The 12500-nt window shown below is 42.6% G+C and overlaps 2 protein-coding genes across 2 annotated transcripts in view; one reads left to right on the top strand and one right to left on the bottom strand.

Annotated features, from left to right (window-relative positions):
- Window positions 1-72: 72 nt before the first annotated feature.
- Window positions 73-10654, bottom strand: fech (ferrochelatase). The gene is made up of 11 exons (XM_047805374.1): window positions 10070-10654; window positions 8776-8896; window positions 7837-7956; window positions 7475-7623; window positions 6591-6725; window positions 5528-5634; window positions 4631-4729; window positions 3870-3977; window positions 3540-3704; window positions 2815-2874; window positions 73-703 (listed from the first exon to the last, which is right to left on the bottom strand). The coding sequence occupies exons 1-11, from the start codon at window positions 10104-10106 to the stop codon at window positions 569-571; spliced, it is 1236 nt and encodes a 411-aa protein (XP_047661330.1). The 5' UTR covers window positions 10107-10654; the 3' UTR covers window positions 73-568.
- A 39-nt stretch (window positions 10655-10693) lies between these two features.
- Window positions 10694-12500, top strand: part of bxdc2 (brix domain containing 2) — a 4948-nt gene continuing 3141 nt past the window's right edge. The window contains exons 1-2 of the mRNA XM_027158755.2: window positions 10694-10904; window positions 11116-11227. Of these exons, the coding sequence (XP_027014556.2) occupies window positions 10755-10904; window positions 11116-11227 (262 nt within the window). The 5' untranslated portion in view covers window positions 10694-10754. The remainder of the gene's footprint in view (window positions 10905-11115; window positions 11228-12500) is intronic.

The following is a 12500-nucleotide window of genomic DNA, read 5'->3' on the forward strand; positions in this document are numbered from 1 at the left end:
TTTTTAACAATTAATCAAATAAAGTCGGTTAAACAAATTTCTACGGCATGTTTTCTCCTTTGAAGCTTTAAATCCTCTTGTTCTTTTGGCAGATCTTTATTTTTGTTTTTCAATAACAAGAAAAGAGCAAAATCACTTTTTCAATAGAATGATCACATTTAAATTTTGAAAACAGTGCAATTTAATTTGTACTTAAAGAGACGAGTAACAGATGAATATCTCACTATCTCACTTCACATAGTAAAAACATTTTCCCCAGACATTCACACAGATATGTTTTACTGGAGGCCTAAATTGCACATGTCCTAATAAGGCAGGGGTGCCAATACTTTAACATAAGTTCGAGAAGATGCTAATAGGCTATGAAGTTATTTTTTTCCCCCTGGAGAAATGACGAACGTGTGAAGCTACAGATCTAAACGAACAGAGTGAACCTGGACTCGCTCCAGCGGCCAGCAGATTTTTGGAGCTTCTGTAAGGTTGGGTTTCTTGCTGTTTGTTTTTGGCAGGTGATGTGAGAAGCTCCTCCCAGGCACGAAGGCTCGCAGGCAAGAAGTCAGGAAAAAAATCAGACATTTTGGTTGGCGAAGAAGGCCTTGGCTTTCCCGCAGGTCGGGTTCACACACATAGGACAGCGCAGGGTGAGCTGCCGAGAGCAAGACTCGTTGGACTTCAGGTGCGTTTGAACCAAATCTGCCAACGCCTGAGAGAGAGAAAGAGAGAGAGAGAGAGAGAGAGAGAGAGAGAGAGAGAGAGAGTGGGGTGGAGGGAGTGAGGATAGAAACGATCGAGAGGTGTTTTGGATACGATGGGGTTAGAGTTGCCCTTTCTCTCTTTCTCATCTCCCTCTGTATCTCTACTCTTTCTCTCTCTCCATCTCTCCCATCTCTCTTTCTTGCTCTTTCACCTTTCTCTCTGTGCTCCATCTCCCTCCCTCTCTATTTTCTCTCTCTTTCTCTCTCCCCCCTCTCTCCCTCTCTCTAGCTTTCCTCTTTTTCTCTTTCCCTTTCTCTCCCCCTCTTTCTCTCTCCCATCTCTTTCTCTCTTTCTCTTTCCCTTGCTCTTTCCCTTTCTTCTTTCTCTCGCTCCCTCTCTCTTTGCTCTCTCTTCCCATTTCTCTCTTTCTCGTCTCTCCCCTTAGCGCCCTTCTCGCCCTCTCTCTGCCCCTTCTCTCGCCTCTCTCGCTCGCTCGCTACTCTAGATATATCGATCGATAGCTTCGCTAGCTCGCTAGATAGCTAGATAGAGTAGATCGATAAGCATCCCACCCATTCCTCCCATTAAAACCGAAGGTGTTTGCATATAGCTATAAATATCAGTTACAGCTCGTATCCACAACGCTGCTGCATTCTCAATTCTGATTGGTCAGAAAGTGTTGAGATGTTTAAAGGTGGGGTCTCCGTTGTTTGAAAGCCAATGTTGACATTTGAAATCAACAAAACAAACACTAATTTTTGTTTTGCTTGTCGTCCCGACTCAGTTTTCTGAAGCGTTTCTCAAACGACGGAGACCCCACCTTTAATTCCTTTAACAGCAGCTCTGACAGTAAATCACGTTTCCATCACGTTATCGTTACTATAGTAACAACTATCGAAACAACCACATTACCTATTGCTTAGCTGAAATTAATAATGATTAGAAGAAAATGATCTGATCTGTTATCAGGACGTCCACTAAACCTTCCGTCTTAGATTTGCTGATAGCGTTTTCTTTAACTTTGCTCTTCCTGAAATCTCTTTCCTTTTAAACCTTTTAAAAACACTTTGCTTTTTGAACTTGTACCGTTTTAGAAAGTTCGATGCCGGAGCCGAACGCTAATTGAATAACGATAGTGCGGATCTACAGATCGAAAAGATCCGAGTCGTCACAAAGTGGTGTTGGTTACAGACGCGATCGTCATCGCCGTCACCGTGACTGATGCGTGACGTGTTTAGCCGCTCGGAGCGCCGAGCTGAAAGCCTGGGTCATTGATCTCACTGGTTTTTAATAGACACGGCAGGCTGACGGTCGCTGGTAAAAACACGCTACTGAGATCCAGAGCAGCGGAGGGGGAGGGTCACGCTGTTGACCGTCAAACTCTCCGCTCTGACCATTCCAGAGACGGAGAGAGAGAGAGAGAGAGAGAGAGAGAGAGAGAGAGAGAGAGAGAGAGAGAGAGAGAGAGAGAGAGAAAGAGAGAGAGAGAGAGTTCAACTCCACGATATTCTTGGTGACAGAGCCATTAGTGCAAACAATAATCCATCCACTCTAACCCCACCCACCACCATCACACCCATCCACTCTAACCCCACCCACCACCATCACACCCATCCACTCTAACCCCAACCACCACCATAACACCCATCCACTCTAACCCCGCCCACCACCATCACACCTATCCACTATAACCCCGCCCACCACCACATCACCCATCCACTCTAACCCCACCCACCACCACATCACCCATCCACTCTAACCCCACCCACCACCATAACCTCCCCTTCACTACTAACCCTTGCCCCCACCCCCATCGACAGCACCCATCCACTATAACCCCACCCACCACCACCAAAACACCCATCCACTCTAACCCCGCGCACCACCACATCACCCACCCACTCTTACCCCACCCACCACTACAACACCCATCCACTCTTACCCCGCGCACCACCACATCACCCACCCACTCTAACCCCACCCACCACCACAACACCCATCCACTCTAACCCCACCCACCACCACAACACCCATCCTCTATAACCCCACCCACCACCATAATCACTCAATGCTCGATACTCATTTGAATTTCTTTATCTTTGGTGTTGAGCTTCATACCTTGAAGAACAGCGGGTTTCCATTGAGGGATTCTGCTCTTCTGATGTTTTCGACCCCACACTGAAACACACACACACACACACACACACACACACACACACATTTTTGTGTTTCATATTGAGTTTTAAGAAAACAACACACTTGGTCATAACGATCAACTCATATTTCACAGAAGTCTAGAGATCCTGGTGGTTATTAGATATGCCCTGGTGTGTGTGTCTCACTCACTCACTCACACACACACACACACACACACTCACAGATAAAACAAGAAAAGCATGTTGCTCAGGCTGTCTACAGGAGTGTGGTGAACAGAGATAGACAGATCAATGGGCAGAGTGTGTGTGAGAGAACCACCCTGATAGATCTGTGGTTTCTGGGAGTGTGTGTGTGTGTGTGTGTGTGTGTGTGTGGGTGTGTGGGTGCGGGTGTGTCTGTTCCATGGCTCCAGATGGGCCAGTCTAACCAACGCCATGGCAGCCAACGAGGAGCCCCAATACACACACACACACACACACACACACACACACACACACACACACACACACACACACACAGAAACACAATGTATCACATTCCTTCCCGTCTTCTTTCTGCATTTTTCTGTTCCTTTCTCGTCTGTCTCGGAACCCAAACCGGACTGATCCGGATCAGGTCATGACTAACCGGTCACACTTGACCCAGGGTTAGCAATAACACACACACACACACACACACACACACACCTCTTCTGCGAGGATCTGCGAGTACTCAATGTCAAGCTCGTGTAGAGTCTCGATGTGGTCACTGGTGAAGGCGATTGGAACCAAGAGCAGGTTCTTCTTCCCTCTTTTACAGAAACCTTTTATCACCTCATCCGTCTGGGGACCAAGCCACGGCATCGGGCCCACCTACAAACACACACACACACACACACACACACACACACACACACACACACACACACACATTATAAAATCATATACCTAACATTAAATCAAATGAATCAAATCCAAACTCATGAGATAGTAAAATAACAGAAGAAATAGATACAGAAGTGAAGCACCGGGTCTGACCTTCGACTGCCAGACGAGACGATACGGGTTACAGTAAGATAACCTCTCCATCACCCTCTGCACTGTGGCTCCTACTTCCTGTGGGTACGGGTCTCCTCTGTTCACCACCTACACACACACACACACACAACACTTTAGGGCTTGGTGGAACTACTGACCAGCAGGTTAGCAGCATTGTGCAGTTGTTACACACTTATGCACTCCACACCACTTGCAGACACACACTTGCAGACACACACTTGCAGACACACACTTGCAGACACACACTTGCAGACACACACTTGTAGACACACACTTGCAGACACACACTTGCAGACACACACTTGCAGACACACACTTGCAGACACACACTTGCAGACACACACTTGCAGACACACACTTGCAGACACACACTTGCAGACACACACTTGCAGACACACACTTGCAGACACACACTTGCAGACACACACTTGCAGACACACACTTGCAGACACACACTTGCAGACACACACTTGCAGACACACACTTGCAGACACACACTTGCAGACACACACTTGCAGACACACACTTGCAGACACACACTTGCAGACACACACTTGCAGACACACACTTGCAGACACACACTTGCAGACACACACTTGCAGACATACACTTGCAGACACACACTTGCAGACACACACTTGCAGACACACACTTGCAGACACACACTTGCAGACACACACTTGCAGACACACACTTGCAGACACACACTTGCAGACACACACTTACAGACACACACTTACAGACATGGGGAGCGAGTGGGCAGAGAAAAGAATGACCACGTCATCTCTCTTCTCAGGAGGAAACTTCTCCAGCTCATTAAGCACATGCTGAGAAAAACACTACAGAGAGAGAGAGAAGGGGGGGGGGACAGACGGAGAGAGAGGGGGGGCAGAGAGAGATAGAGAAACAAAAGACAGAGAGAGAGAGATAGAGAGAGAGAGAGAGAAGAGAGAGGGGAGAGAGAGAAACCAACCGACCTAGAGAGAGAGGAAGTAGAGCTAGAGAGCTATCAGTCTACTACTCAGCTAGCTTCTCCGCTTCCTTATCTCTCCTCCACCACGCCAGCCCTCTCTCTCTCTCTCTTCTCTCTCTATCTCTCTCTTCTCTCTCGCGCGCTCTCCCACACCCTCCATCTCTCTTGGCTCTTCTCTCTCTCCTCTTCTCTCTCTCTCTCGTCCTCCCCCCTCCCTCTCTCTCCTCTCTCTCTAATCTCTCTCTCTCTCTGCTCTCTTCGCTCTCCTCTCTCTCTCCCTCCCCCTCCCTACTCTCTTCGTCTCTTATTTACAGAGAGGGGGACAGACAGAGAGAGAGAGAGTTATACAATGAGTAATGTGTGGTCCTGGGACATAAACCAGATCGAATTCTATTCTCTCGTTTATTTCTACTCTACATTCCATCCTGCTTCATATACACATGTGACCTGAAGCACAACGGTGATGAATCACTGAATATGTAAATTAGTCTGTGACATTATTTACACCTCCAGCAACTGCAGCCCTTATCTGGAGTCAGCGAGGGCCACAGAGGGGCGGGGGCAGGTGGTGGGTTATGGGGCAGGGGGCGTGACACCTCTGCGTGTGATGAAGGTGTGTCAGCTGATTCCAGTTCAGTTACAGGAAGCTGAAAGGCGGTCTCACCTCGATAAGCAGAGGGTGTGTGGGCCACCTGTCAATCACACTCCAGCGCATTTTAGGCCTCAGTTCATTGCTGCTGTAGTATCTGTAGATAGCATTCAAACTGCTGCCTGCACACACACACACACACACACACACACACACACACACACACACACACACACACACACACACACACACACACACACACACACTCTTCATAAACTAAATAAACAAAAACATTGTGTCTGCTACAGTATATAAGAGAAAACCCTCACAGTGTCGTTTTCTCTGCCGTTATTTATTTTATGATTTCGGGTCGTGTCAAAATTAAATAAATTTCACAATCACCAGAGCAACTAATATTATTTAGTTTAGTTTTTTCACCTTTATATTGTTGCTATAGTAACAAGAACCATGTCCTAGGTGAACAGTTATAGAAAACGAATCATCAGCTTCTGACCAATCAGAATCCAGAATTCAACAGAGCTGTGGTAGAAAGCCTTTACAGTTCAGAGGGCTCGACATGCTGTGTGTGTGTGTGTGTGTGTGTCTCTCTATTTGTATGTCTGTCTGCGTGTGTGTATGTCTCTCTCTCTCTCTCTCTCTCTCTCTCTCTCTGTGTAAGTGTGTGTATACGTCTGTCTGTGTGTGTCTCTCTCTGTGTGTGTCTGTGTGCGTGTCTCTTTCTCTGTGTGTGTCTGTCTCTCTGTCTCTCTCTCTCTCTCTGTGTCTGTGTGTATGTCTCTTTCACTGTGTGTATGTCTGTGTGTGTGTATGTATGTATGTATGTCTCTCTCTCCCTCTCTTTCTCTCTCTCTCTCTCTCTCTCTCTCTCTCTCTGTGTCTGTATGTGTGGGTCTCTCTGTGTGTATCTCTGTGACTGTCTCTGTGTGTGTGTGTGTGTTTCTGTGTCTGTCTGTGTCTCTGTGTGTGTTTTTGTGTGTGTGCGCGTGTGTGTGTCTGTATCTGTCTGTGTCCGTCTGTGTGTGTTTGTGTGTCTGTCTGTGTCTGTGTGTGTGTGTGTGTGTGCGCATGTGTGTTTGTGTGTCTGTGTCTGTGTGTGTGTCTGTGTGTGTGTCTGTACCTGTTGTGGAGCAGCTGTACTGAGGATACTGAGTAAAAGCCACAGCTCTCTCCACTCCGTCTGTCTCCATCTCCTCGATGGCTTTCTCCGTTAGCGGGTTTACGTACCGGAAGCCGATATAAAACTTGTGTGGAGCTGAGAGTCAGAAAAAAACAATAAAATAATAATAATAATAATAATAATAATAATAATAATAAATACATTTCTTTTCTATACTATACATACTATGACTTTTTTCCTCAACTGTTTCTAATAACATTATGATACAATTCTAACAATCCTTTATGTGTTTGTTTTTTTATTTATTTGTTTGCACTAAAGACTGAAAGTTGTGACATGTTTCAGACTTCAGTAACAGCCGCAGCTGATATTTCAGAGCAACACCCTGTTTTCCCTGCCTTCAGTTTTATCTACAAGTGTGTGGGAGTTAAATTAAGGTGTGTGTGTGTGTGTGTCGCTCCCTGTGTCTTATCTCCCAGTCCCTCACACACATCAGGTCTCTATGAAGCAGGACATCCTGTTGTTAAAATCTCAAAGAAAAGCTTCTCTATGGTTCTCTGTGGAACTCTGGGGTTCTGCACTCGACCAGTAGAACCTTTTCCCGGGACAGAAACCGGTTCTATGTGGCTCCCTTTGGAGAGACGGATGGACAGTTTGTCTATTAAAACAGTTCTTTTAAATCTGCTGTATTTTCTTATGAAGACGAAGAAAAATAAAGAACTCCTAAATGACTCTAAAGAGCTCCGACTGACTCGTACGGGGTTCCGTATATGAAGCAATGAAGTGAAGTGATGGAACCGTCTTAGGTTCTATGTAGAACCGTTCTGTTTAAGAGCGCAGTACTACAGCTGGTTATTATGACCGGTTCTATAATGAAAGCTCACCAGTTTCAGGACTCATCTGGTCCAGGAGTTTGACCATCCCCTCTCCCTGCATGGTGGTCCAGGCTTTGATGGGAGATCCTCCTCCGATTTTACTGTATTGCTCCTGGATCTTCGGCGTGCGCCGCTTGGCTATGAACGGCCCGAGTTTACTGCAGAAAGAACGACTCTGACGTGAAGCGATTCCAAAACGGTGCCGACGTTCGCACTCGAGCGGAACGGCAAACATCAGACCTCGTTTATTAAACCCGTGTTCGGTTCACTGCTTCGTAAAAGACTCACAGAAAATTCATCCATGCGGACTTTTCCTTCCTGTTATTGTTAAATAATTAAAAAGTAATAACGATAAAAGAAATCATCCTTACTCCTGGACAGGAAGCTGCATCAGATCTTTGTCCAGGAAAAGACGCAACAGGAAGTCATGAACGTCTTCCAGTCTCTCAGGACCTCCCATGTTCAGCATGAGGATACCGGTCTTGGGTTTTCTACAACACACACACACACACACACACAACACACACACACAACACACACACACACACTTCTTATAGATCAGGTCTTCTATTATTCTATTAATCATCATCATCATAATAATAATAATAATAAGAAGAAGAAGAAGAAGAAGAAGAAGAACTTTATTATCAATAATAATAAAAAAAGCAGAATAAAATAGTTTAAAAAGGGGGACCAATATTAATGCAACAATTAATAGCCTTGACTGAAAATAGTAATATGCATTATAAAAATATATCATAGAAAAAAAGTATGGAAATAAAAATAATAAAAAATATTCAATAATTAAAAATAAAATAATTTCAGTTATCCAGGTAATGTAAATAATAATAATAATAATAATAATAATGCAACTAATCACAAGGTAAATAAATGATCAAATCTACTCAGATGCTATAAATTAAAATATTAACTTTTTTATAAGGATCTTGACGGTTTCGCTTTAAAATGCACATGCAGTAAGACAACAAGCCAGTAGGGGTCGCTAATGTTTTCTTTTTAAGTGTGTTATGTAAAATAAAACTATAAATAAAATATTAAAAATAAACAGTGTTGTACAAAAGACCCATTTGTCCATAATGCAATGGTCATTTGTTTTCTCTAACCTGCACACACACACACACACACACACACACACACACACACACACATAAAAACTCAGACCTTTTAAGGAGCTAAACACCAGAGAAACACAAACCGTCAAATCATCACAGGTGTGTGTGGTGTGGTGTGTTGTGTGTGTGTGTGGGGGGGGGGGTCTATATACACACTTCTGTTTAATTCACTTGTACCTCTTTTCCTGTGCTTTTGGACTGGATGCAGTGGCCAAAGCAGCGGCACTCGCAGTAGACTGATTTCTGAGAGACGCAGCAGAGACACACAAACCGACATGACTGCTGCTGCTCCTAGAGACTAAGAGAGAAACACACACACACACACACACACACACACACACAAACATTCATAAACCAAGCCTCCGTACATGCAGTGTTAACTTTTCCTCTTTCTTTTCTGCTTGCTGTTTGCAGTAACACCGAGTGCATGTGTTGTGTAACAAGCTTACAAAACCTGAATCTTGGTTTTCTAATCTTTACTAAGAAGTTTCTCTTTGTGTAGAAAAAAATGCAGTAAGATTTTAAAAAATGTGAAGGATTAGAATCTAATTAATACAATAGATACATATAATAAATATCTTCATTCATTCTCTACCGCTTATCCGAACTTCAGCTCATTTAAATAATAAGTGAGTCCAGTGTCCTGGACAAATAAATACTGGTTAAATAAATAATGTATAATAAATCATTGTTTAAATTAAGCAACTTTTTTTCGTGCAGTAAAATATGATTCAACATTATGATGTAAAAAAAATGTTTGCATAACTTAACAAAAAAATTATATAACACAGGTTCATTAACAATGTGCATCATTATAAATTAATAAAAAAATATTTTATAATTTTTATAATTATTTTTCATTTCTCAAAAAGGTAATTGATAATTGTTTCAATAAAAATTGGCAAAAATGTTACATAATTTTTATTATTAATATTAATATCGTTATTGTTACTATTAGTAACATAATTATTATGATTATTATTTATTTTTATTTTTTTAAATATTATTATTATTATTATTAACATTATTATTATTATTTGTAATATTATTATTAGTAGTAGTAGTAGTAGTAGTAGTAGAAGTAGTAGTAGTAGTAGTAACAATTAGTTAATTATTATTATTAACATTATTATTAATATTATTTGTAATATTAGTAGTAGTAGTAATAGTAGTAGTAGTGTTAGTATTAACAATATTTTTTTGCAAAACGTCAATTAGTTATGTATGACAGTGAATAGAGATTTTTTGCATTGTATTAGAGTTTATTTCTAGAATTTATTTCTATAAACTAGTGTTTAGGGTTAAGGTTTATTTCTAGAATTTATTTCTATATTTCTATAGTTTACTTCTATAGTTAATATTCTATAAACTAGGGTTTATTTCTATAATTAATATTCTATATAAACTCTCATCAGTGTTCATGGAACTTTACACGACACAGAAATGTCAGTAATATTTTATGATAACTTACCGAACACAACGCGACACAAAGCTCCACATAGCGCCATGTCCGAACACCTCCGACACCTGACCGTGTTGTGTAGTTGTGTAGTTAGACCGTGTTGTGTAGTTGTGTAGTTAGACCGTGTTGTGTAGTTGTGTAGTTGTGTAGTTGTGTAGTTGTGTAGTTTCTCTGCTGCTGCTGCTGCTGCTGCTGAAATATCACTGTTTATATGGTGACTTCTGTGTCATTACTGCAGCGTAAAACACTACATAACCGTTATGGGATACTTCCTGTTTTACGGCATTTCAAAATAAAAGTCACATTAAAAGTCTTATTATGTTTACTGAATGATAGCATAATAAAATAAAGCGAAAATCCGAATAAACGTATTGTAATTGTACGAATAGCTAAATTTTTTAATTAAGCTATAAATTATTTCTATATTATTTATGTCAGTGACACTGAAGGAAACGTGACGTGTTTACAACGTTTACGTTACGCGCGGATTTGTCAGCATAATATCAGTAGGACACAAATAGTACCCGAGTAAAGCGTAAATAAAAATGTACATTACATTTCCGTGTTAAATTGAAGTTTATTATTATTTTGTTTATCATATGTATGTCCTGTCAGCTGTGGGGCGCTCGAGCTGTTTGGTGTCGGTACTTCCGGTTTCCGCTGCAAGCGAAGTCACGTGGTGTGTCGAGTCAAGATGGCGCCGGCCAAGAGAAAACGTGGAGGTGCAGAAACTAGACCTATAAAGAAAGTTAAATTTGTAGAAAATGGAGAAAGTGATAAAAACGACGCTGCGACGGAACAAGAGACGAGTAAAGAGATCACGGTTCCGCCTCCGGTTTCTCTGGTGAGAGTTTAGATCTGTTTCTGACTTCAGTCATTTCTGTAATCATATTATAGAGAATTATAAATAAAGTAAACAAACAAAGAAATAAATAAAGTGACGTTTATAGTAGAAACGCGTCCTTTTTTGTTGTGTGATGTTTATTCGGAAACCTTCTGCATTTAGTCTCATAAAGTAAAAAAACTTCAACTGAAATGTGGTTTGTTCCCTTCAGGGCAAGTGGAAGAACAAGGAACGGGTTTTAGTTTTTTCCTCCCGAGGCATTAACTTCAGAACACGGCATCTGATGCAGGATCTCAGGACCATGATGCCTCACTCCAAAGCAGGTGACTGTCGTCCGCTGTGTTCGTGCTGTTTATCACACAGACACATGAGACGGATGTTATCATCATCATCATCATCATCACACAGACACATGAGACGGATGTTATCATCATCATCACACAGACACATGAGACAGATGTTATCATCATCATCACACAGACACATGAGACAGATGTTATCATCATCATCACACAGACACACGAGACAGATGTTATCATCATCATCACACAGACACATGAGACTGTTGTTATCATCATCATCATCACACAGACACATGAGACAGATGTTATCATCATCATCACACAGACACATGAGACAGATGTTATCATCATCATCACACAGACACATGAGACAGATGTTATCATCGTCATCATACAGACACACGACACATGTAATCATCATACAGACACACGACACAGATGTTATCGTCATCACACGGACACACGACACAGATGTTATCGTCATCACACGGACACACGACACAGATGTTATCGTCATCACACGGACACACGACACAGATGTTATCGTCGTCACACGGACACACGACACAGATGTTATCGTCATCACACAGACACACGACACAGATGTTATCGTCATCACACGGACACACGACACATGTTATCGTCATCACACGGACACACGACACAGATGTTATCGTCATCACACAGACACACGACACAGATGTTATCGTCGTCACACGGACACACGACACAGATGTTATCGTCGTCACACGGACACACGACACAGATGTTATCGTCGTCACACGGACACACGACACAGATGTTATCGTCGTCACACAGACACACGACACAGATGTTATCGTCGTCACACGGACACACGACACAGATGTTATCGTCGTCACACGGACACACGACACAGATGTTATCGTCGTCACACGGACACACGACACAGATGTTATCGTCGTCACACGGACACACGACACAGATGTTATCGTCATCACACGGACACACGACACAGATGTTATCGTCATCACGGACACACGACACAGATGTTATCGTCATCACGGACACACGACACAGATGTTATCGTCATCACACAGACACACGACACAGATGTTATCGTCGTCACACAGACACACGACACAGATGTTATCGTCGTCACACAGACACACGACACAGATGTTATCGTCGTCACACAGACACACGACACAGATGTTATCGTCGTCACACAGACACACGACACAGATGTTATCGTCGTCACACAGACACACGACACAGATGTTATCGTCACACACATACCCATACACGACTCACA

Source organism: Tachysurus fulvidraco, chromosome 21, assembly GCF_022655615.1.
Source record: "Tachysurus fulvidraco isolate hzauxx_2018 chromosome 21, HZAU_PFXX_2.0, whole genome shotgun sequence".
Classification (NCBI taxonomy): Eukaryota; Metazoa; Chordata; class Actinopteri; order Siluriformes; family Bagridae; genus Tachysurus; species Tachysurus fulvidraco.

What these genes read in the sequence shown, in the direction of transcription:
- fech (XM_047805374.1), bottom strand. Translation starts at nt 10,106, where the DNA reads ATGGCGCTATGTGGAGCTTTGTGTCGCGTTGTGTTCG. An exon ending in GTACAGCTGCTCCACAACAG is followed by an intron (nt 5,635 to 6,590) that starts GTACAGACACAC and finishes GTGTGTGTGCAG; the next exon opens with GCAGCAGTTTGAATGCTATC. An exon ending in GAAACCCGCTGTTCTTCAAG is followed by an intron (nt 704 to 2,814) that starts GTATGAAGCTCA and finishes TCTCTCTCTCAG; the next exon opens with GCGTTGGCAGATTTGGTTCA.